The following is a 25,987-nucleotide window of genomic DNA, read 5'->3' as shown; positions in this document are numbered from 1 at the left end:
GCTTGGACTCTGTGCCCAGCGCTCGGCTAAGCCCATCACGGACCAGCCCCATGTGATGATCACAACGAGGATTAGATGGGAATCACTGTCCCATGCTGTTACAAAAAAGGCAACTGAGGTCTGGAAAGATTGAGGAACTTGCACCTGGACCTACCAGGGGCCGGGTCCAGATTTTTGGAACCCAAGATCCTTGATCAAGGCCCTTCCTCCCAGGGTCCACACAGCTGTTAGGTGCTTGTTAGGGTTTGCCTTGACTTCTCTGTGACTTCTCCTTATCAGTTGGGGTCAGTGTGGACTGACTCCATTGGATGTCTGCTCTGGGATTCTAAGCTGACTGGGTTCCCCTGAGTATGGCTGGAGTGTGTGGGTGAGCATGTGCCGGGAGAGGAGTATACTGGGAGGTTCCTGGGACAGGCAGCTCCACCCTAGAAAGCAGAGGCCAGTGAGTCAAACCCTGTAACTGAAGGGTGCTGGCGGTGGAGGTAGTAGTGGGGGTGCAGGTGTGTGTGCAGGTGGGGTGCATGTGGAGGTTGGGGGGGTTGGGGCTGGGATGTACAGCCAACACGGTGAGGAAGAAAGACACTGTCTTGCAGTTCGCAAACCTGAATCTGAGCCTGGCTCTGTCACTTACTGTGTGACCTTAGGCAAGTTACTCAACCTCTTTGAGCCTAAGTCTGTAATACCAAAAAACCAAACTCACTTCTACTGAGTCAATTCTGACTCATAGTGACCCTACAGGACAGAGTAGAACTGCCCCATAGGTGTTCCAAGGCTGTAAATCTTTATGGAAGCAGACTGTCACATCTTTCTCCCACGGAGTGGCTGATGGGTTCAAACTGCCGACCTTTCGGTTAACAGTTGATCACTTTAACCACTGGGCCAACAGGGGATAGTAATATCTGTCTTGCTGGGTTCTAGGGAGGAGTCAGTGAGGTGATGTACCTCCAGTTGCTGGTGGAGGCAGAACACTGCAGGGTTGAGTACAGGACTATGGCACACTGACGACTGGGGTTAAAAAAAGGGGAAAAATTCTCTCTCTCTCTCAGTACATACATACAAATACACGTATTTGCATGGATTCACATAGAACACCCTGGAAGGGTATGTAAGAAACCAGCAATCGTGATTACCTGGAGTGAGGAAGTTTTGGGATTGGGTAGAATAGAACCAGGCAGATGGGGGACTAGGGAGGGATGGAGGCTTTCTGCTGTGAACCTTTTGACATTGTTAGGTTTTTGAATCATGTAAATATATGTCTTGCTTAAAATATTAAATTAAAAAATAAATACGATGGGGGAAATTTGGGAAAACTAGCAAAATCATGTGCACTTTTGTCCTTTGAGTCAGCAATCTCATTTCTAGGCATCTATTCCAAAGATATAATGTGAAACTATAAAAAGATGTGTGCACAAAGCCATTCATTGCAGCAAGGTCTGTTACTGTAAAAGACTGGAAACACCCAATATTTTCATCAGCAGGGGACTGGTGGGCTGAACTATGGGAGATCCTTATAATGAAGTACTATACAGGTGATAAAAAGGAATGCGGAATATCTCTATATACCCCTATGGAATGATCTTAAAGTTAGATATCGCAAATTAAAAAAAAAAAAAACAAGACGGAGAAATGAGATTTAAGAAGGTGTCATGGATTGATTAGGTCCCTCAGAAAGATACATTGAAGTTCTAGCTCCCTTACCTGTAAATAGGACCCTGTTTGGAAATAGTTTTCTTTTGTTATGTTAATGAGGTCATACCAGAATAGGGTGGGTCCTGAACCTAATCCCTTCTGAGTGGTGTCTTATAAAAAGAGCAGAATGAACACAGACGCCATGTGGAGATGGAGGTGGTGTCATTTATAAGGAGCAAAGGAACCCCAAGTATCACCAACAATCACCTGACACTAGGAGAGAGGCCCACAGAAGGAATTGACATGGCAGAGACTCTGATTTGACTTCTAGTATCTACAACTGTGAGAAAATAAATTTCCGTTCTTAAAGCCACCCATTTATTATGCTGGCACTATATAACTGTCGTGGATTGAATTGTGTTCCACTAAAATTCGTGTCAACTTGGCTAGGCCATGATTCCCAGTATCGTGTGGGTTGTCTTCCATTTCATGGTCTGATGTAATTATCCTAAGTGTTGTACATCCTAGCCTCTAAGCCTATGGTTGTGATCCTATTTGGGAGTGAGTTGTCTGTTATGTTAATAAGGTAGGACACAATCTACAGGATTAGGCTATATCTTGAGTCGATCTCTTTTGAGATACAGAAGAGAGAAACGAGCAAAGAGGAGAGGGACTTCATTATCATTAAGCAAGAAGCGCCAGGAGAACAGCGCGTCCTTTGGACTCAGGGTTCCTGTGCTGAGAAGCTCCTAGACCAGGTGAGAATTGATGACAAGGACCTTCCCCCAGTGATGAAGGAGAAAGAAAGCCTTCCCCTGGAGCTGGCACCCTGAATTTGGACTTCTAGACTGTGAGAGAATAAATCCCTGTTTGTTACACCCATCCACTTGTGGTATTTCTGTTATAGCAGTACTAGATAACCAAGACAGAAGAAGACACCTTTTTGTATATGTATTATTTGCTTATATTAAAGACATGGAAGGAAAAAACAAAGCAAACAACACCAACAAAAAGAAATTAAACCTACGGGGCAGCAGGAGAATTGACAGTGAGACTAATCTTCTCTGAATTTACTTTGCTTTGTAGAGTTAATTTTGGAACCATGTAAATATTCTACATGATTACAGAACAAAATTAAATTAAAAAAAAATCCCTAAAAATGGAAAATAAAATGAAACAAATGAACCTAACAATGCATTGAATTAGCAGCATAATTACACAAAGAAAAATCATTTCAAAAGACTTTAAAACACAGTAATGTGACCATACAAAGCCCTGGTGGGACAGTGGTTAAAGCATTTGACTGCTAGCCGCAAGGTCGATGGTTCGAAACCACCAGCAGTTTTGTGGGGGAAAGATGTGGCAGTTGGCTTCTGTAGAGATTTACAGCCTTGGAAACCCTATGGGGTCACTTTGAGTTAGAATCGACTTGACAGCAGTGGGTTGGTTTTGGTGACGAGACCATATGTTTCTACTGGGATATCTCTGAGGGCTGAATTAATCTTAAATCCTTTTCAGGAGTTACAGTGTTGATACTGTTGTTCTAAAACTGTTGTATGGGTGTTGTGGGATCAAGCAAATGAGGTAATGAAGTTGGCATTGTAGGAACTGGATTTTCAGTATGGGAGAAAAGAGATACAAAGATCAATGGGATTGTTACGAAGCTTGTAGTCCCCAGTGAAAATCAGAAGGATCGGTGTTTGCTTTGTCTTAAAAAAAAAAAAAAGGAAAAGTATTTCCTAGCTGTCCATTGAGGTCCCTGGGTGGCACAAGTGGCTTTTGATCAGCTCTGTTGCTCACCTAAAGGTTGGTGGTTCAAACCCACCCAGTGGCACCGTGGGAGAAAGGCCTGGCAGTCTGCTTCCGTAAAGATTATAGGCAAGAAAACCCTATGGAGCAGTTCTACTCCGTAACACACGGGGCCCCGTGAGTCGGAATCGACTTGACAGCAACAGGTTTGGTTTAGCTGTCCATTAACAAGGCCTGGAAACACAACCAAGCCAGGAGCAAAGAGCACCTCTACGGCCCAGACTGTGGTCTCCCATAGGTATCATTTCTTACTAAAAGGAACAAAGGGTCCTTGAAGAAATGGCCCATTCCAGGTAAGGAGCAGGTAATGAATATAGCTTAGGACATCTTATCATTCCAGATAGCAAGGAAGCTATCAAGACTACTGGGGCTGTGCCGAAAGGACTCAGGAGCTGACCTGAAGAGGCCAATAACGGGTCAATGTTGCATCAGCAAGAATGCTAATGGCAGTGGAGTGAAACACCAGACATGTTAAAAATCCTTGAGTTCCTAAAAATGTAAGAATACTACCCAAAACCAAACCAAACCAAAAAGAACCCCTTTCCTAAACCCAAATTCATCTGTCGCCTGAGAAGATGCTAGGGAACCAATTCCTTATTCTGGAAATTGACAAGCAATGGAAAAAAAGTGAGTATTTATACTGCTTTTCTTTTCTTTTTGACTCCTTTAGGCAGAGGAGGAGCCCTGGTGGCGCAACGGTTAAGCGTTTGGCTGACAGACATATCCATTTATGGCCTACAAACCTTTTCTGTATACAATCAGATGGTAAATATTTTAGGTTCCATAGGCCACATAAGGAGCTCTGGTGGTGCAGTGGTTAAGAGCTTGGCTGCTGACCAGAAGGTCAGCAGTTTGAATCCACCAGCCGCTCCTTGGAAGCCTTATGGGGCAGTTCTACTCCGCCCTATAGGGTCGCTATGAGTCAGAATCGACTCAACGGCAACGGGTTTGGTTTTAGGCAGAGGTGGTTGTCCCATTTTCTGGTGTTTATCAGATTCCTTGTTGTTAGCGCCACGTGTTACAGAGTAGAATTGCTTCACAGGGCTTCCCTGGCTGTAATCATTATGGAGGCAGTTCACCAGGCCTTTCTTCCACAGGGTGACTTTGAACTGCCATCGTGCTGATTGCGAACTGCTTGCGACACCCAGGGACTTTACCCTACTTTTTCTAGATGAACTCTACCTTTGGGTAACCAAAAAGTTGATAAGGAGAAAACCATATTTCAGCTAATAAATGAAAAAAATTCTAATATCTGATCTCCCCACTTTTTCAGCCCCTGATGAAATAGTACATCAGACAAGGATTATCAATGGCTACCGACACCACAGTAACAGAGACAGGTAGCCATTGCGTATCCTAACAGAAACGCACATTGCCACTGGAAAAAAAATCCAAGCCAGTTGCTGGCAAGTCAATGTCAACTCACGGGAAGCAGATAGTGCGTCAGAGTAGAACTGTGCTCCGTGAGGTTTTCAATGGCTGTGATCTTTTGGAAATAGATTGCCAGGCCTTTCTTCCAAGGTGCCTCTGGGTGAATACAAACTGCCAACGTTTTGGTCAGTAGCTGAGTGTGCTAACTGTTTGTACCATCCAAGGACTCCTACACATTACCATCTAGAAGTAATATTTTGGAAAACATTTTTTTAAAAAGATCAAATCTGAATCCAATCAAGTCTCTATCTCTAAGTTTCAATTCACTGCAAATACGTTATTCAGAGGAACATGCTAAAGGACCCCAAGGGGATGCAATCAGCAAAATCCAGACTGCGGAAAACTCTACGGGACAAATATCAAGTTTCTCCACCAGATAAATTACAAGAAAAAGAGAGAGAATCAAAACATTAACTAAAACCTAAAAAAACACCAACCAATTGCAATTGTGGGGACCGTATTTAGATCCTGAAGCGAACAAACCAGCTAGTAAAAGACACTAGGAGGCAATCAGGGAAATTGGAACACTGACCGGAGAGCCGATGATATTAAAGGAACTGTTGCTAGTTTTAGGCATGAAAAGGATAATGTGATCGTAGCGCTTGTGTTTTAAGTATAGCCCTTATCTGCAATGTTTCTCTAATGAAACATTTATGGATGCAATGACATAATGCCTGGGATTTGCTTCAAAATATCCCAGGCGAGGGGATAGAGGGTTGGGGAAAAGATGAGACGTGTTCAGTCTCGAGTTGGCACTTGATGAAGCTGGGGATGAGTGCACAGGTGTTCACTGCGGTTCCCTCTCTAGCTTTTGTAGACGTTGGTGGTTTTCCATAATTAAAAAAGAAGACTAGCTCATTTTCATTGGAGGTGCACAACCACACACGTGCTGGTGTGGGCTGCATATATATGTGTGTGTGTGCACACCACTGTGCCACCAGGGCTCCACATATATGTGCGTATACACACACAGACACACACAGACACACACACACGTGGAGTCCTGGTGGCACAGTGGTTAAAAGTTCTGTTGCTAACCAAAAGTTTGGCCGTTTGAATCCACCAGCCCCTCCTTGGAAACCCTATGGGGCAGTTGTACTCTGTCCTACAGGGTCACTATGAGTTGGAGTCGACTCGACGGCAATGGGTTTGGTTGCCTACTAGCTGAAAGGTTGGCAGTTTGAACACACCCAGAGGCGCCTTGGAAGACAGGCCTGGAAATTACCTTCCAAAAGGTCACAGCCTTGAAAGCCCTATGGAGCAGTTCTACTCTGCACACACGGGGTCACCATAAGCCAGAATGAACTCAATGGCAATTAACAACACATAAGTTATATAATATTTAATGAAGCTCTGTATTATATGTATTGTGGTTAAGCGCTACGGCTGCTAACCAAAGGGTCGGCAGTTTGAATCCGCCAGGTGTTCCTTGGAAACTCTACAGGGCAGTTCTACCCTGCCCTTTAGGGTCACTATGAGTTGGAATCGACTTGACGGCACTGGGTTTTATATACGCTATAAAAAATATATATAATATATAAAATCAAGCTCTGTATTGTACATATTATATATAAAACATATCTATATCTCCCCTCAGAAAAAAGATGACATTTAAATGATCTGAATATGGATATCTTTGGGTAGCAGGATTATGAGATATTTTTGGCTTTTATCCATTTGTATTTTAAGAACACAAGTTACAGTTACTATTTTACAATTAAAAACATACACTACGTTTTCTTTTTAACGGAAGAGACAGCGTGGACTGGGGTTTGAATCTGAGCTTTGCAGTAACTCTGTCTGACGCTGAACAAATTACTTCCCTCTTGTGCCTTAGTATCCTTCTCTGTAAAAGGAACAGCCTGTGTGGGGGAAAGAAGATGAAAGGAGCCCTCAGCATCCTTTCTGGCACAGAGAACGTGCCCCACTAGCTCCCGTCTTCAAATCACCCGCAGTGAAATTCCACTGACCTTATTACTGAGCAGCTTCTGGGTGCGGCGCCCCGACTAGCCTGGGAATCAGGGATGCCTCTGCACCTCTTGCTTTAGGTCATCACAGGCCCTTGTCCTAATTGTCCCAGCCATTAGGCTAGCCCTCCTGGCCCTTAGGGGGCCGTTTGCTTTGAAGTTTGGAGCTCAGCCATCCCAGATGTGGAATAAAAGTTTTATGCTTGGAATTGGCAGCAAGAAGCTAACTGTTCCCAGCTCAGCTCCTCTGCTCCTTAGCACGATGCTGGCCTCCCTCTTCCCTCCCCGGCCTCCCCCTTTCCTTCCTGGCCTCCCCTAGAGTCTCAATTAGGAGGTTTTTTCCCAGCCAGCCAGAGCTGCAGGCCGTTCAGCTGCAGCACCCACTCGCTGGAGACAGGACTTGCCCTCTGCTTGGTCTTGGGTTCCCACCTGTCTGGGCCTGAGGTGTATCTGGCTCTGGGCTGTCCCACCCTGGTTTACTTGCAACACCAGCAGAATATTCTCTGTGATTTAGTCTCAGTCCCTCCCGCCTGGCTGCCCGCAACCTGCAGGGATAAGGCTATGAGGTGGATAGTCCAAGGATGAGGCTTGATCCTGGCACACGTGAAATGTGGTACAGCGAGGGTGCAGGAACATTCTGGAAATGTCAGCAGCCCCAAAGCCTGCAGTTCTCTCCCACACAGCTGGCCTCCCCAGGCAAGCCCCTCAGAAGCTCTGCCTCCATCCCCACATTTAGGGGGAGCAGGAGGCATTCTCCCACCTGTCCCAGGGGCTGGCTTAGGAACCTCTAATTGTAAAACACTCTATAGGCCATGTAGGCTCAGTTCTTTTAGGGGACGATGGGCACAATACACCTCATGGGATAAGTTGGGAGACCCAGGTCTGGGACCCAACGTCAGTTCTAGGAGATGGTGGGTGAGAAGTCCTCACTTTTAGCACAGTTACAATTATAGCAAATTTACCATTACTAATACCACTGTGGAAACCCTGCTTAAGTGCTATGGCTGCTAACCAAGAGGTCAGCAGTTCGAATCCTCCAGGTGCTCCTTGGAAACTCTATGGGGCTGTTCTACTCCTTTGTATAAGGTCGCTATGAGTTGGAATTGACTTGACGGCAGTGGGTTTGGTTTTGGTTTTTTAATACCACTGTTGGAGCCCTGGTGGTACAGTGGTTAAGTATGACAGCTGCTAGCCAGAAGGTCGGCAGTTTGAATCCATCAGCCACTCCTTGGAAACCTTATGGGGCAGTTCTACTTCGTCCTACAGGGTCACTATGAGTCGGAATCAACTCAGGGGCAACGAGTTTGGTTTAACACCACTACTGCAGTCCTTGCGTGGTGCAAACAGTTAATGTACTCAACTGCTTACCAAAAGGTTGAAAGTTTGGGTACACTCCGAGGTGCCTCGGAAGAAAATCCTGGTGACCTACTTCCAAAATATCAGGCATTGAAAACCCTACAGAGCACAGTTCTGCTGTGACACACATGGGGTCACTGTGAGCTGGAACTGGCTCAAAGGCAACTGATTAATACCAGAAGGGGTACTACTGCTAAGGAGCCCTGGCAGCACAATGATGAAGCACTTGGCTGTTAACCGAAAGGTTGGCGGTTTGAACCTACCCAATGGCTCTTCAGGAGAAAGTCCATAAAGATCACAGCCAAGAAAACCCTATGGGGCGGTTCTACTCTGTCGTATGGGGTTGCGATGAGTCAGAATTGACTTGACAGCACCCAACAACAACAATCGCTACTACTACTGCTAAAATCGTTGTCTGAGGCCTTGTGACTGTCATTGTGCTGAACAAATCACGATGACTGCATCTAATCCCCGGACAGCCCTGAGGAGTGGGTATTATCATCACCCCACTCACATACAGGGAGACTGAGTTTTTCGTTTCGGTGTTTAGTTTGTTTCTGGTTTCTCGACAGCTAGGACAGTGCACCACATCGGTGCTCGGTCACTACTGACGGAATGTTTGAAGCTCTGACAGATCAAGGAACACGTTCAGGGAGTCAGCAAATGGCAGAGCCAGGACTTCAACCCAAGTCCGCCTGAGTCCTACAACACACTCTGCTGGGTGCAGGACAGCCCAAGGAGACACGTCCCAGTGCAAGATGTCCGTTAAAGATACGGCTTGTAGATAAGAAGAGGCTTCTTCATTTTTCTGATGCCACCATAGCTATGCCAAGGTGTTCCCGAGCTCGAAACAGCCCAGCTTTTGCTTAGAACCAGTCTCCCCGAGGATGGGCCCTGCACTGGTCGCAGACTGGGCAGTGCCCAGAGCCCTGGCTTGCGCGTGGCCTTGGAGTGCCCGTATGCCCTCTGCCTTTATCATGTGTCCTCCGCTTGACTTGAGCCAATGACTTCAGAATCAAAAGGGAGGACTCCCTCCTGCTCCCTCCCTTACCTCTCACCCTCTCCAGCCCCCAGTCCTCCCTTGGAGAATCCCAAGGCTTCCCACGGGGCAAGCAGAGGCCTTGGTACCTTGTAGCCCTGGTTGATGCCATTGATGAACTGGGGGCTGGGGGCATTCCAGGTGAAGCGGATGGCTGTGGAATTGGTGGCTTCTGCGTGCACGTTGCCCGGAGGGACCGTGGGCACTGGAGGCGATCAGAGAGATGGAGCGGGGTGGAGGGCCACATGAGTCTCTTTTGCACAGTCAAGTGCAGAAAGCACAGAGCTGGGTGTCTGCAGCCTCGGGCCCTATTCCCCTACCCCCTCTCCTCCCTCCTGGGCAGACTTAAGATACCCCCTTACTCTCTCTGGATCAGTTTGGGTTTAATAAAACTGGCCTGACCCACTTAAGGGTAATGATAAATAAAGGTGATGGGCACCAAACACGTTCTGGGGTGGTTTTTAGGTAATGCTAAATGGTTCATGATCCAGTTAATGGGAAACTTCCCAGAAGGTCCCCTGTATCTCTTAAGTCTCTGTCCTTTGCAATGTCCACCCCAGCTTTCCCTCTGTCTTCCTCCCATTCCTCCCACCCTAGGGGGTAGTGGGCACAGGATGGTGATTCTGGCCCCAGAGTGCCATAGTGAGGGTCTGAAAACAGACAACATGGGCTGAAGCTCCGGGATCTGACAGGTACAGGATCCAACAGGTACAGGACTCACAGGTATGTGACACACAGGTACAGGACTCGACAGGTACGGGACTCACAGGTATGGGACTCAGGTATGGGACTCACAGGTACAGGACCTGACAGGTATGGGACCCACAGGTACAGGACCTGACAGGTACCAGATCCACAGGTACAGGACTCACAGGTTACAGGACTCGACAGGTATGGGACTCATAGGTATGGGACCCACAGGTACAAGACCCACAAGTATGGGAGCCAACACGTACAGGACCCGATAGTACAGGACCCTTAAGTATGGAAGCCAACAGGTACAGGACTCACAGGTACAGGACCCACAAGTACAGGGCCGGACAGGTACAGGGCCTCGCAGGTACAGGACCCACAGGTACAGAGCCGACAGGTACAGGACCCACAGGTACAGGGCCGACAGGTACAGGGTCTGAGAGGTTCAGGACTTACAGGTACAGGACCCACAGGTACAGGGCCCGACAGGTACAGGGTCTGAGAGGTACAGGACTCACAGGTACAGGACCCACAGGTATAGGGCCCGACAGGTACAGGATCTGACAGGTACAGGACCCACAGGTACAGGACCTGGAAGGAAGGGGAGTGCCTGCTCCTCCACGGCCACAAGCGTGCCCACCTCCCTGCAGCGTCCACTCGGTGACTTTGCTGCTGTAGACACCCAGCCCGGCGCTGTTGTAGGCGGCCACCTCAATCTCGTAGTTGGTCCAGATGATGAGGTCCTCCAGCAGCAGGTTGTTGACATCAGCATCCGTGATGTTCTTAAACTGGTACCCAACAGGCAGCCCAGCCAGGCAGTACCTGGGGGAGGAAGAGTGGACAGCGGGCTCAGAGTCAGCTTGCTCAGCTGGACTCGCTCCCCTCGTGCCCGGGATGTTATTTAGAGCAGTGCTGTCCAGTAGAATTTCTGTGATGATGGAGAGGCTCTGTACCTGTGCTATCTAATGTGGTAGTTACTAGCACATGCAGATGCTGAGCACCTGAAGTGTGGCTATGGTGAGTGTGGAAGTGAATCTGTACTTTTATTGTTAATTAACTTAAATGGTCATATGTGACTAAAACCAAAAACCAAATCAGCTGCCATAGAGTCTGTTTCAACCCATGCGACCCCATGTGTTACAGGGTAGAACTGTGCTTTCATAGGGTTTTCAAGGCTGTGAGCTTTTGGAAGCGGATTGCCAGGTTTATTCCATGACTCTGGGTGGATTTGACTGCCAACCTTTTGGTTAGTAGTTGAGTGCTGAGCCATCTGTGCCACCCCAAAACCAAACTCGTTGTCCTTGAGTTGATTCCAACTCATGGTGACACCGTGTATTACACAGTAGAACTGTGCTCCATAGGGTTTTCCTGGCTGTAATCTTTATGGGAGCAGATTGCCAGGTCTTTCTTCCGCTATGCTGCTGGGTGGGTTCAAACTGCCAATCTTTAGGTTAGCAGCCCAGGGCACACAGTTTGTGACCCCAGGGATTCCTCATACGTGACTAGTGACCATCTTATCGGCTAGCACAGGTCTAGGGGATGCACCTGGACTGTTCACGTTGATGAGAGAGGGAGACATGGTGAGACAGCTAACCAGGGACAACGAGAGTCCTTTAGAATTAACCAGAAACCCTCAACAAAGTTAACTGATAATGCAGCCAAGCACCAATAGCTTGCTCCAAATTTGGGGAAGTCCAGTGCTCTGCGGATGTACCTGTACGGGAAAGAGACCTGCAAAGCTGCCCAGCACTTTGCAGCCAGCCAGAATTCAGACCACTGATTACAATTCTCACTAACTTCAAACAACACCCCCATTTTAATTTTTGAATACCAAACTTCAGTAACCCTTGATAACTCACTTTTAGATCACTAGTAAAGTAGCCCTCAGACAGATGTAAAAACAAAATTCTACATAATTGGATTTCATTTTCCAGTAAGGACCAAAGGAAGGACTTTCACTTTTTGACCAGTTCTTAGCCCATTAATTTGTCGATTCCTGGTCCATCCGGAGAGAACTCTTGGCCTGAGATGGAATATTCTCGGTTTTGCAAGTTGCTGGACTGGTCAATAATTTACTTCTTTCTTTCCCTGTTTCCCTGTGGGTCTACTACGGCAGCCTTGACATCGGGCAGACATGCCCATCCATATAGTCTTTTAGGGGATTATACAGTATCCCCTTTGTCAACCGTTTCTGCTGGCGTTCAAGGCTCTCGCTGCTGTAAGTTCTAGATGTCTAACCTAACGCTTCCTACCACCACATAGGTATGTCTTGTTGCCCAGCGCTTGTCAGATGAAGGAGGACGGCCATGAATCTACACTATTTTCTAATCCACTCCTGACCCTCCCCAGCCTTTCCCCTCGGGTTTGGGGTGTTCCTCCTGTCCCAGGGGGATAATGCCTACCTGATGATGTAGCCCTTGAGGAGGCCATTCTGGTGGCTCTCAGGAGGTGGTTGCCACTGGATCATGATGGACTGGTTGGTCCGGCCGCTGGCAATGACGTTCTGTGGGGGGGCCGTGGGGGGCTCCTCGGGGAGGGACACCCTGGATGGGAAGACACCAAAAGTGGGTGGACCTTTCTGCTCTTAGGCTCTGGTCAAATACAGGAGCTGAACAGGATCTGAGGAACCTGACCCCTGCCAGGTTTGCTCCTGGATGACTCCGCAAATTTGGCAGGTGGGGTCAGGAGGTTTGGGATCCAGAGCACCTTGGTTTGAGCCCCAGACCCAACACTTAATTGTTGTGTGCTTTTAGATAAGCCACTTAACCTCTCTGAGCTTGTTTCTTAATATTAAAATAAAGCTCCACTTGCCTGTCTTACAAGACTGGTTGAGGCTCATACGAGACCGTTGCTCTTTAAGCTTAACCAAAAACCCTCCATAAAATTAAGTGGTAATAGAACAAATGTTGTTGGTAAGTGCTGTTGAGTCGATTCTGACTCACAGGGACCCCATAGACAGAACAGAGCTGCCCCACAGGGTTTTCTAGGCTGTGATCTTTATGGGAGCAGATTGCCAGGTCTTTCTCCCTCAGAGCCCCTGGGTGGGTTTGAACTGCTGACCTTTCAATTAGCAACTGAGCACTTAACCGTTGCACCACCAGGGCTCCTTCAAACCAACAATAACTTCTTCCAAAACTGAAGGATTCATGTATACTGGTTGTTTTTATTTTAGACTGTAAAGAACCAAACGATCGTGTCTATTTTTTGTAGTTGAGAGACATGGGTCTCGGCTTCTCATTTGTCAAAGAAGTTGCTGTTAAGACTGATGATGCTTCGAGTGTTCACGTGTTTTAGAAGCAGGATGTCAAACAGGTGCTGAATTCCCAGTTACCAGCTGGTAGCTTACCTTAACTCGGCCCCCTTACCTACCGGAGGGACAGAGCCCCAGGGTAGGCCAGGGGTAGGGGGCTGGGGCAGGCGCCGGGTATGTGTGAGGGCGCGAGGCACCCCGCCTTCCGAATCCAAGAGCTACAGCATTGTATTTCTCCGGTGTCGCCAGGGACACAGTGCTCCACCTAAGTGTATTTTTCACACAGCTGACATGTATCCATTAAAAACAAAAGTTAATTATTTTTGATGGATGTCTTTCCCTTTTTGTTTATTTTTATGTTTCTGCTTTCTGATGGATAGCGTTCCAAAACGTACTGCACACAGCCCTGTCATTCTAAAGCCTAGAGTAGGGGTAATTTAACCTCCTGCTTGGTGGCTCAGAGCCATCGGCATGAAGAGGTGCTGGGAGGAGGGCTCAGCGTTGCATGGTGAAGCGCGAAGTGTCTTCTACCCTACAGCACCAGGCCTCTCCACCGTGATTCTGTAGCTGCAGAAAGCCTGGGGTCCCATCTGTTTTGTTCCCTGTCCCCTCTCCAGTGGTCCCACAAGGCCTGGCACATAGTAGGTGCTCAATAAACAGCAAAACAAATGCATTCTCTGTAATCACCCTCAATGTGAGGCTGTCACCTGCCCCTTCTCCTGTCCCTTAAGAGTGTCATGGCACCGGCAGCTCCCCCTTGCCAAAGCAGAGAGACTCAAGTTTATGGGAATTTCAGCAAACCCAAGAATGATTGACTTAGGCCAGGGGTCTCCGCAGAAGAGCCCCGGGGGCGTCTTTTAAAGGGAAAAGCAGGAGTTTGGTGCATACACTTTTCGCTGCAACGATTTCAACCATGGGGCAGCTTCATTCTCAATGGAGGGGCCTGCTTGTTCTAAGGGGCTGAGGTGGCTGGAACTTGCCAACCACGTAAGTGAGGGTTTTATGATGTGACCTTTTAAAACCATTTGTCTGCTTTTATTCAGTTTCCACCATTAAAAAAAAAAGTTTTGTTGAGTAGTGCCCGGCATCACGCACGACACTGGATATAGAGCCCTGTGAAGATCCTGTACCCCTCTGGGACTTCACGCCCATTTAACAAACAATAATGGTGGCCCATGGGGGATACAGAGCCGAATGAGATAAGTTTCTGAACTTGCATAGCTACAGCTATAAACCAGTTGTCTTGGAGTCGATTCTGACTCATGGTGACGCTGCGTGTGTCCCAGCAGATTTGTGCTCCACAGGGCTTTCAGAGGCTGATTTTTTGGAAGGAGATAGCCAGGCCTTTCTTCCAAGGAGCCTCTGGGTGGACTCGAGCCACCAACCTTTTGGTTAGCAGGCAAGTGCATAAGCTGTGTGCACCACCCAGGGACAGCTAGATTTACTTAGTGCTTATCATGTGTTTTTTTAATCATGTGGTAGGCACCGCTCCCAGTGCCTTACCTGTATTATCTATCTCACGATATGTCTATGAGGTATTTTTACCCCCATTTTACAGATGTGGAGGCTAGGCCTTGGAGGGGCCAGAGAAAAGCCGAGTGGAGTGCACCTGGCAGCCCAGCCCCACTCTGCCACACTGGTTTGGATGTAGCCAGCCCGGCTCAGCCCCTCCTTCAGCTGCAGCCACTGAGACCTGCTGTGGAAGAGGGCTGGTCTCCTCACCTCTCTGTGTCCTTGCTGAACTGGCCTTTCCCTACATCATTGACGGCACAGAGTCGGAACTGGTAGGACCTCGCGGGAACCAAGCCCTTGACCATCACTGAGGTTGCCTCGGGGTCCACGCTGGCCAGGAGCACGGTCCAGGGGGCGTCTGCAGGGACAGAAGGGTGGGCATCTGTGGGGGTACCCATCTTACCCCTGTTCCCAGCAGGGGTCCAGCCACACTGGGCTAGCAGGCGGTTCCTGTTCCTGTTTGGTAAAGTGGATGTCAATCATGTCTTTTTTCTCTGTTACCTTAGCCCATGTGACCGGAGGTCAGAGGGTGCCGGGGGAGAAGCAAGGGCTCATGGGAGCTGAGATACATTTGCCTTTTTTTCTTCTTAAATCAATGAGCTCCAAGGTAAACCATATTTAAAACACCATTCAAAATACCAAAACAACCAAACCTGTTGCCGTCAAGTTGATTCTGACTCATGGCAACCCCATGTGTTACAGAATAGACAAGCTTGCTAATTCTGGAATTCACAGCTTGGGGACTTGGAGAATGAACATAAAAATAGTAACCACTGTCTTTGAGGCCTCCATGGGTCAGGTCCTGTGTGAAGCACCTCACATGTGTTATCCTACTCGAGTTTCACAATGGCTTGAGGAGGTGGACGCTGTGGGTCCAGGCTTCAAGAGGCACAGAACTAGGAAGTCCAGTTCTAGGTCTTCCAAAGACCTTGCTTTCAGCCTATACTCCCCTAGCCCTGGCTGCGGTCAGGGACGGGAGGATGGGGTCAGGGTAGCCTTACTGTTCTCCGACATCTCCAGGACATAGCGAATCAGAGGGCTGTTGCCATCGAAGGGCTTGGCCCACGTCAGGTTGATGGCCCGCTTCTCCATGGTGCTGAGAATGGCCACCGGGTGCTCGGGGGCATGGGGCAGTTGCCTGGAAGAGAGAAAGGTGCGGCAGGGTTGCCCGTGAGGTCTGGAGTCAGGTGGTGCGTGGGCCCTGAGCTTCCCTGGTACCTCGTGCCTTTGAGCCCTCTACTTGGAGATTCTTCTTTGGCATTGGGGCCCACCTATTCAGAACCACACCCAGGCTCCCCTAAGTGAGCTGGGGGAGAGGCTTGAAAGGATGCTTGGGGCGTGTTCCGAGAGTAGGTAGACAGGCCCAGGTCACACCAGGCCTGGTGGACTGCCAAATGGGGACTGGTTTACTCTGAGCCTTCCCGCTGCTGCCTGTGCCCCCTTCCAGTGGACTTGGACGTGCCCTCACCTGACACGCAGGTGGGCACTGCGTGAGTCATTGCCTCCGGCAGAGAGCACTCGGCAGGTATACGTGCCGATGTCCCCTGACCATGTCTGTGAGATATGCAGGGAGCCGTTCTTGTCCAGGCGGATGCGGGGATTGCTCTCCATGGCCAAGGTGGCCCCATCCTTCTCCCAGACGTACCTAAGGAGAGAAGCACCAATACGTAAGGAGAAGTAGAGAGGGTCCCTGGAGGGAAGGGCTTAGCACAAAGCTTGTCCTGAGCAGAGAGCTGTGAGTGGGTTGTTCTTTTGTTTTTGTTGTCGTCGGGTCGGTCCCAACTCATGTAGACTCCACGCACGCTGGAACGAAACGCTGCCTTGTCCTACACCATCTTCATGATGGACTGCGAATCAAGGCACTGTGATCCATAGCAAGGGGCAGATTACGCAGTAAGCAAGGAAAGCACGGGCTTACTTGTGCTTATTTCCTAATCTGTAGTGAACAATTTCATCTGGGTTTCACCACATCTTTGATGTGGTGCTTACCTTGCTCACTGGGTCATCCACCCCTGTCAGGGACTGTAAATGTGAAAAGAGGCTTTGATTCTGTAGGAATGTGCTGTGGGGTTGGGAGAGAGACAGATGCCAGTCATACCTAGAGGCAGAATATTTGATGTGGTGAAAAAATGGGAAATTGCTCACCACAGATGATTTGGTAAGCAGGAAGCACTATTGGATAATCCGCCCCTGGCCTATTGGATAATCCGCCCCTGTCCATATAGGGTTTTCATTGGTTGATTTTCTAAGCTGATCACAGGCCTTTCTTCCTAGTCCATCTTAGTCTGGAAGCTCCACTGAGACCTGTTCAGCACCATGGCCAGCACCATAGCAACACGCAGGCCTCCACTGACAGACGGGTGGGGGTTATGCATGAGGTGTACTGGCCAGGAATTGAACCTGGGTCTCCAGTATGGAAGGCAAGAATTCTACCACCGAACCACCTCTGCTCCCTCTAAAAGTGGGTAAACTTGTTGCCGTCGAGTCAATTCCCATTGCTGTTGAGTTTATTCTGACTCATACCAACCCTATAGGACAGAGTAGAATGGCCACTTAGGGTTTCCAAGGCTGTAATCTTTATGGAAGCAGACTGCCTCATCTTTCTCCTACAGAGCAGCTAGGGGGTTCAAACTGCCAAGCTTTTGGTTAGCAGCTGAGTGCTTAACCACTGTGTCACCGGGGCTCCTTCCAAAAGTGGGAAGGGGGAGGCGAGCTCCAGGTGCTCAGTCACAGGGAAGCTTCCAGCCTTCCAGGCTACAGCAGTTCCTCTGGAGTGGTCTTGGCTTGGCCAGGGAATTGGGATTGGGGAAGAGCATCGTGGAAGCCTGAGCAGCTTACAACCAACCAGTTGCCGTGGAGTCGATTTTGACTCACGGCTGCCCATGTTGTGTCAGAGTAGAGCTGTGCTCAACAGGAATTTCAATGGCTGATTTTTCAGAAGTAGATTGCCAGACCTTTTTTCCAAGGTACCTCTGGGTGGACTCAAAGCTCCAACCTTTTAGTTAGCAGCCGAGAGCACTAACCGTTTGCACCACCGCACGGGTAGCTTGCACGCTGCTCCCTCCCTGTAGGGAAGGGTGCTTTGTCCAGGAGGGTTAACACATGAAGTCATTATCAGTCGTTTACACCTTCGGTTCAGGTCTAGGTCAAAGCTTTGTTGCTTTTGGCCAGAGACCATAGCAAAACAGCCAGTGCAAAAGAGCTGGCCAAAAATATTCTTCAGGAGAGGTTAAAAGATTACAGCTGGGAACAGAATTAAAGTTTCCGCATAGACTACACTTCGGAATTAGTTTTATGAAGGGAATCATTAAATCGATGCATTACTGTGACAAATTGACTCCAATGTCCAACAAAAAAAATCACTTTTCAGTCAGTACAAAGGGGGCTTGAGAAATTACATACATGCCTGCGCCTGACAATAAGAAATATCTTTTCTAGAATTGTTCCGGAAGAAATACAACCATTATCATTGTCGTCAATGCATGCGGAATGCCAGCTCTGGGCAGGATACCATGCCGTCACCCCAGGGAGGTCGGCCGTGGTTCTCAGCACACGGGCAGGGCGTGTGTGGCGACTAAGCTTTGCTGGCCTCGGGAATAACCTGAACAACTAACTCACTTACTCACTGGGCTGGGGGTGGGCTATGGGCCCGAGTCACAGGGTCATAGAACGATGTGGGTTTAAAGGTAGGCTTGCTAGAAGGGGACGTGGTGGTTTAGCGGTAGACTTCTCACCTTCCATGTGGGAGGCTGGGTTCAATTCCTGGCCAACGCACCTCACGCGCAGCCACTACCCACCTGTCCATGGAGACTCACGTGTTGCTAGGATGCTGAACAGGTTTCGGTGGAGCTTCCAGACTAAGACAGACCAGGACGAAAGGCCTGCCAATCTATTTCTGAGAATCAGCCAATGAAAACCCCATGGATCACAATGGTCCAGTCCACAGCTGATCACAGGAATGGTGCAGGACCAGGCAGTGCTTCCTTCCATTGTACCAGGGGCTCCCAGGAGTCAGGTGCTGACTCAGTGGCAGCTAACAACAAGGAATGCCAGAGAGGGTGAGTTTGTAATTTTTTGACCTAAGCTAAAAAAAAAAAAAAAAAAAAAGCAAAAACAGAAAAGGAGAAAGCACAGATTAAAAAAAAAAAAAAAGAAATGAAAGAGCAAAAGAAAAATTGAAAGTTATCCATTACTCCTGGGTAACCATCATGGCTGAAGGCAGAGAATACCAGAAAGATGTTTACCTGTGTTTTATTGACTATGTTAAGCCATTCGACTGTGTGGATCATAAAATTATGGATAACATTGCAGAGAATGGGAATTCTGGAACACTTAATTGTGCTCATGAGGAATCTGTATAGGGATCAAGAGGCAGTTGTTTGAACAGAACAAGGGGGTACCACATGGTTTAAAGTCAGGAAAGGTGTGTCTTAGGGTTGCATCCTCTAACCATACCTATTCAATCTGTCCCCCACATGTCTGTCAGTTTGTCGTACTGTGGGGATTTGCGTGTTGCTGTGATGTGGAAGCTATGCCACCGGTATTCAGATACCAGCAGGGTCACTCATGGAGGACAGGCTTCAGCTGAGCTTCCAGACTAAGACAGACTAGGAAGAAGGACCAGGCAGTCTACTTCTGAAAAGCATTAGCCAGTGAAAACCTTACGAATAGCAGCGGAACACTGTCTGATATAGCGCTGGAAGATGAGCCCCCCAGGTTGGAAGGCACTCAAAAGACGACTGGGGAAGAGCTGCTTCCTCAAAGTAGAGTCGACCTTAAGGACGTGAATGGAGTCAAGTTTTCGGGACTTTCATTTGCTGATGTGGCATGACTCAAAATGAGAAGAAAGAGCTGTAAACATTCATTAACAACCAGAACATGGAATGTATGAAGTATGAATCTAGGAAACTGGAAATCGTCAAAAATGAAATGGAACACATAAACATTGATATCCTAGGCATTAGTGAGCTGAAATGGACTGGTATTGGCCATTTTGCATTGGACAATCATACGGCCTACTATGTCAGGAATGACAACTTCAAGAGGAATGGTGTTGCATTCATCATCAAAAAGAACATTTCAAGATCTATCCTGAAGTACAATGCTGTCAGTGATAGGATAACATCCATATGCCTACAAGGAAGACCAGTTAATATGACTATTATTCAAATTTACGCACCAACCACTAAGGCCAAAGATGAAGACGTTGAAGATTTTTACCAGCTTCTGCATTCTGAAATTGATCGAACAGGCAATCAGAATACATTGATAATTACTGATGATTGGAACGTGAAAGTTGGAAACAAAGAAGGATTGGTAGTTGGAAAATATGGCCTTGGTGATAGAAATGATGCCAGGGATCGTATGATAGAATTTTGAAAGACCAACGACTTCTTCATTGCAAATACCTCTATTCACCAACGTTAGCAGCTATACATATGGATCTCACCAGACGGAATACACAGGAATCGAATTGACTACATCTGTGGAAAGAGACGATAGAAAGGCTCAATATCAACAGTCAGAACAAGGCCAGGGGCCGACTGTGGAACAGACCATCAATTGCTCATATGCAAGTTCAATGAGTATGACTTGATTATATCCCACTTGAATTTAGAGACCATCTCAAGAATAGATTTGACGTGTTGAACACTAATGACTGAAGACTGGATGAGTTGTGGACTGACATCAAGGATGTCATACATGAAGAAAACAAGAGGTCATTAAAAAGACAGGAAGGAAAGAAAAGACCAAAACGGATGTCAGAAGAGACTCTGAAACTTGCTCTTGAACGTCGAGTAGCTAAAGCAAAAGGAAGAAATGAAAAAGTAAAAGAACTGAAGAGAAGATTTCAAAGGGTGGCTCGAGGAGACAAAGTATTATAATGACATGTGCAGAGACCTGAAGATTGAATACCAAAGGGGAAGAACACACTCAGCATTTTTCAAGCTGAAAGAACTGAAGAAAAAATACAAGGCTCGAGTTGCAATAGTAAAGGATTCTATGGGGAAAATATTAAACGATGCAGGAAGCATCAAAAGAAGATGGAAGGAACACACAGAGTCCTTATACCAAAAAGAACTGGTCGGCGTTCAACCATTTCAGGAGGTGGCATATGATCAGGAACCGATGGTCCTGAAGGAAGAAGTCCAAGCTGCTCTGAAAAAAGGCATTGGCAAAAAACAAGGCTCCAGGAACTGACAGAATATCGAGATGTTTCAACAAATGGATGCAGAGCTAGAAGTGCCCACTTGTCTATGCCAAGAAATTTGGAAGACAGCTACCTGGCCCACTGACTGGAAGAGGCCCACATTTATGCCTATTCTCAAGAAAGGTGACCCAACCAAATGTGAAATTATTGAACAATATCATTAATATCACATGCAAGTAAAATTTTACTGAAGATCATTCAAAAGTGGCTGCAGCAGTATATCGACAGGGAACTGCCAGAAATTCAGGCTGGCTTCAGAAGAGGACGTGGAACCAGGGATATGATTGCTGATGTCAGATGGATCCTCACTGAAAGCAGAGAATACCAGGAAAGTGTTTACCTGTGTTTTATTGACTATGCAAAAGCATTTGATTGTGTGGATCATAACAAATTACGGATAACATTGCGAAGAATGGGAATTCCAGAACACTTAATTGTGCTCATGAGGAACCTGTACATAGATCAAGAGGCAGTTGTTGGGACAGAGCAAGGGGATACTGTGTGATTTAAAGTCAGGGGACGTGTGCATCAGGGTTGTATCCTTTCACCATACTTATTCAATCTGTATGCTGAGGAAATAATCCGAGAGGCTGGACTATATGAAGAGTGGGGCATCAGGACTGGAGGAAGACTCATTAACAACCTGTGTTATTCAGATGGCACAATCTTGCTTGCTGAAAGTGAAGAGGACTTGAAGCACTTATTGATGAAGATCGAAGACCACAGCTTTCCATATGGATTACACCTCAACATAAAGAAAACAAAAATTCTCACAACTGGACCAATAAGCAACATCATGATAAATGGAGAAAAGATTGAAGTTGTCGAGGATTTCATTTTACCTGGATCCACAATCAACACCCATGGAAGCAGCAGTCAAGAAATCAAAAGATGCATTGCATTGGGCAAATCTGCTGCAAAGGACCTCTTTAAAGTGTTGAAAAGCAAAGGTGTCACCTTGAAGACTAAGGTGCGCCCATCCCAAGTCATGGTATTTTTGATCGCAACATATGCATGTGAAAGCTGGACAATGAATAAGGAAGACTGAAGAAAAACTGCTGCCTTCGAATTGCGGTGTTGGCGAAGAATACAGAATATACCATGGACTGCCAAAAGAACAAACAAATCTGTCTTGGAAGAAGTGCTGCCAGAATGCTCCTTAGAAGCAAGGATGGTGAGACTACATCTCACATACTTTGGACGTATTATCAGGAGGGATCAGGCCCTGGAGAAGGACATCATGCTTGGTAAAATAGAGGGTCAGCGATAAAGAGGAAGACCTTCAACGAGATAGACTGACACAGTGGCTACAACAATGGGCTCAAGCATATGAACAATTGTGAAGATGGTTCAGGACCAGGCAGCGTTTTGTTCTGTTGTGTATATGGTTCTATGAGTTGGAACTGACTTGACAGCACCTAACAACAACAAACATTATTAGGAGCCTGGGTGGTGCAGTGGTTAAGAGCTCATCTACGAACCAAAAGGTTGGCAGTTTGAATCCACCAGCTGCTCCTAGGGAAACCTCATAGGGCAGTTCTACTCCGTCCTATAGAGTTGCTTATGAGTTGGAATTGACTCGATGGCAATGAGCTTGGTTAACCATTATTAACATTTGAGGGTACACCTTCCAGACTCTCCCGGTCCCCCGACAGGTAGTATGTGCTGTGCTACACGGTGGGTGAGGTCTGGGGTCAGACTTCCTAGTTAAATGTTGCCTCTGCCACTTAGCAGCTGTGTGGTCTTGGCTAAGTTCACTTAGCCTCTCTGCACCTCATTTTCCTCATCTGTAACTTGAGGAAAATAATACCACCAACCTCACTGGTTTTTGTGAGAACTAGGTGAACTAATACAAAACACAGTGTCCGAAACATGGTAAGTGGTTGATAAAAGTTAGCCATTATTACATCTTTTTACTTACACAGTATCACTATGAATCGGAATTGATGGCAATGGGTTTGGCTGGTTTTTTGGGTATACGGTATATTTACAAAAATGCTATCTACTTAGCTCTCTATCCAACCTGTTTTTTTTCCAGCTGCTTTTCCCATGCAACAAAATATCATAAACTCTTCTTAATGTGACCTTTCCACACCATGATTTTTATGGGCTGCATGGTGTTTCAGTAAGATTGCTGTATAATTTAACTGATCTCGTAATGCTGGACGTTCAGCTTAGTGCCTTGTTTTCTGGTGTTATGGTCAATGCTACATCCTAATAGCAAAATACTTACAGATACTCTAAATCTTTTCCTCAAGGATAAATTCTCAGACGTGAAACTGCTGCGTTAGTTTTTAAGGCTTTTGGTACATACTTCCAAATTGCCAGAAGTAATCACCTTCAATTGATCTTTTCATCCAGAAAAGAATCATCCTTCCTGGTGTTGGCGTGGTGGGCAGACTTTTATCTAAAAACAAATCTAGTTGCTTCAGAAACAATTTATGACAGGCAGACAATATTTGCCTCAGGATATGGCACTTTAGGACGTACACAGCACCACCTGTGCAGTATTTGTGCCAAGCCAATTGAAGTTGAGTCTAATTAGCAGTTAATTGAATCTAATTAGAAATACAGGGGACAGAAGAACAAGTTAACTACACCATGAGAAAGTGGCCAGCCAAATCTGGAATGTGGGATGTTCCACAGCAGGGGGTTGACAAACTGTGGCACTCTGCCTGTTTGTATAAATAAAGTTTTATTGGAACACAGCCAGTTGTGACAAAGAGCATGTGGCTGCCAATGTCTAAAATATTTACTGTCTGGCCCTTTATGTAAAAAGTTCGCTGACCTCTGTCCTGTAAAATCTGGTTTCTCCGACAAATGAACTACGTGAAAATAAAACAAAAACAAAAATTAAAAAAAAAAAAGAGGGGAACTGTTATAGAATAAAAGAGATACACTGACCAAATGCAATGTGTGGACCTTATTTGATCCTGAATTAAACAAAACAACTCTCAAAAGACACTTTGGAGACTGAAATGTGGGTTTGCATCAGGGGAAATGAAGGAACTGGTGTTCTCTGTGTTAACTGTGACAGTGTCATGGTTGTTATGTTTAAAAAAAAAAAGTCCTTTTCAGTAAGAAATGTACACAGACATACTTGAGGTGAAATTACATGTCTGGGATTCATTTTTAAAACATTCAGCAAACAAAGAAACAAAAAAAAGTGGAGGGAATAGACGAAATAGGCGCGTGTTGATAATTGCCGCAGTTGAGTGATAGGTACATGAGAGTTAATGATACAATTCTCTTTACTTTTGTCTTTGCTTGAAAATTTCCATAATAAGAAGTTAAAGAAAGAAAGAGAAGAAACAACCCACGAGTCCATTCAACCCAGATAGGGTAGAAATTTTCCCAAATAATCTGCAATTATCTATCTGGCTATTATACAATTTTGATGAGTGCTTCTCAGGGGTCCTCTCAGCTCTAAATCCTATCAGATAGTCCTCAGGAAATCAAGGATGTACAAAAATATTTAGTTACAAGGACATTCATGACAGCATTTCTTCAGATTAGCAAAAATTTAGAAACTATCCAAATACCTAGCAACAAGGAACCGACAACATAAATTATTATCCATTCTTACAATGGGCCACGGAGTAATTGAGTTTATACAAAAATGTTTACTGACGTAGGAAGAAGCTCACAATAGATTCTTAAGGAAAAAAACAGATTAAGAAACAGTGGGTCCCTAGGTTTGTCAAATGGCACCCAAATATTATTACTGATTATCTCTAATTGGGGAAACCACAGATAATTCCACTTTTCTTCTCCTTCTTTCTCTGCTTATTCTTCTGTATTTTGTTTTCACCCCAAACCGATACCGATTGTTGTTAGCTGCCATTGGCCTTGACTCATGGATACTCCAAGCACAAGGGAACAAAACGATGCCCAGTCCTGGGCCATCCCATCCTGGGTTGTGGATTGGACCTTTGTGATCCATAGGGTTTCATTCTCTGGTTTTCCAAAGTAGATCACAAAGCCTTTCCTTCCCAGTTTGTTCTAGTCTGGAAGCTTGCTGAAAGCTGCTCAACATGATAGAAACGCACAAGCCTCCACTGACAGACTTGTGGTGGCTGTCATGAGGTTCACTGGCCTGGAATTGAAGCTCCATAAACAAGTATCTAAGGACTGGGTTACGAAGCCCTAGGGGTACAAAGGTTAAGCGTTCAGGTGCTAACCGAAAGGTTGGCAGTTCGAACCCACGCAGTGGCTCCTCGGGAGAGAGGCCTGGCTATCTGCTCTTGTAAAGATTACATACAGCCTAGAAAACCCTATGAGGCAGTTCTACTCTGTGACACGTGCAGTCACTATGAGTCGGAATTGACTTGACGGCACCTAGCAAAACCAACAACAGCAACAAGTTGTATTAAAAAAAAAAAAAGCAAGGCAAATATTTATAAACATTAATGATGACTAACAGTTCAGGTTTTGTTGATCTGGGCTTGGGTACCAAATAGCAGAGCTTTGTTTAAAAATTATTTTGGAGGCTTATTATGCTAGGAACCAGCCTTTGTCCAGATCTTCACCCCTGGACCCCAGCGGTAACCTGAGAACATATAAGGAAGGATTAGGTGGCCACCCCTTTAGATTGATTTGGTTGCTCAGGTCCTTTCTCATCTGCCTGCTTGTTTTATGACTACAGCCAGGCTGGAAACCCTGGCTACACATTAAAATCACCTGGGGTGTAGTGATTAAGAGCTACGGCTGCTAACCAAAAGGTCGGCAGTTCAAATCCACCAGGCCTCCTTGGAAACCTTATGGGGCAGTTGTACTCTGTCCTATAGGGTCGCTATGAGTCGGAATCAACTCGACGGCAACAGGTTTGGGGTTTTTTTCGGGGGGAGTGTTTAAAAAAGACAGATGCCTGGGTCCCACGGCAGAGATCCACCTGAAACAGATGGCGGTAGCAGGGAAGCCCTTGAAAGTTCAAGAAGGGACTGAGAGACATGTGGGTAGTCTTGGCCATAGACTTTACAAATTTTAGGGGTGCCAGGAACTCAGTCTGCTCTCTCCCCATCTAGAAAAGAGAAACGGTGCAAGCTGTCTTATTGTCCTAGATGAGGAATTCTGTCCTAAGGCAAGGCCAT

The 25,987-nt window shown here is 46.5% G+C and overlaps 1 protein-coding gene across 2 annotated transcripts in view; it reads right to left on the bottom strand.

Moving 5' to 3' along the window:
• Window positions 1-25,987, bottom strand: part of SDK2 (sidekick cell adhesion molecule 2) — a 309,774-nt gene that overhangs the window by 63,066 nt on the left and 220,721 nt on the right. For both annotated transcript variants that reach the window (XM_064270812.1, XM_064270813.1), the window contains exons 13-18: window positions 16,155-16,331; window positions 15,688-15,824; window positions 14,897-15,044; window positions 12,327-12,467; window positions 10,565-10,746; window positions 9,321-9,436 (exon numbers count right to left, since the gene is read on the bottom strand). In XM_064270812.1, coding sequence (XP_064126882.1) covers window positions 9,321-9,436; window positions 10,565-10,746; window positions 12,327-12,467; window positions 14,897-15,044; window positions 15,688-15,824; window positions 16,155-16,331 — 901 coding nt within the window. The remainder of the gene's footprint in view (window positions 1-9,320; window positions 9,437-10,564; window positions 10,747-12,326; window positions 12,468-14,896; window positions 15,045-15,687; window positions 15,825-16,154; window positions 16,332-25,987) is intronic.

The sequence above is a fragment of the Loxodonta africana genome, chromosome 18, assembly GCF_030014295.1.
Source record: "Loxodonta africana isolate mLoxAfr1 chromosome 18, mLoxAfr1.hap2, whole genome shotgun sequence".
Classification (NCBI taxonomy): domain Eukaryota; kingdom Metazoa; phylum Chordata; class Mammalia; order Proboscidea; family Elephantidae; genus Loxodonta; species Loxodonta africana.
This window is presented reverse-complemented; position numbering and strand designations above follow the sequence as displayed.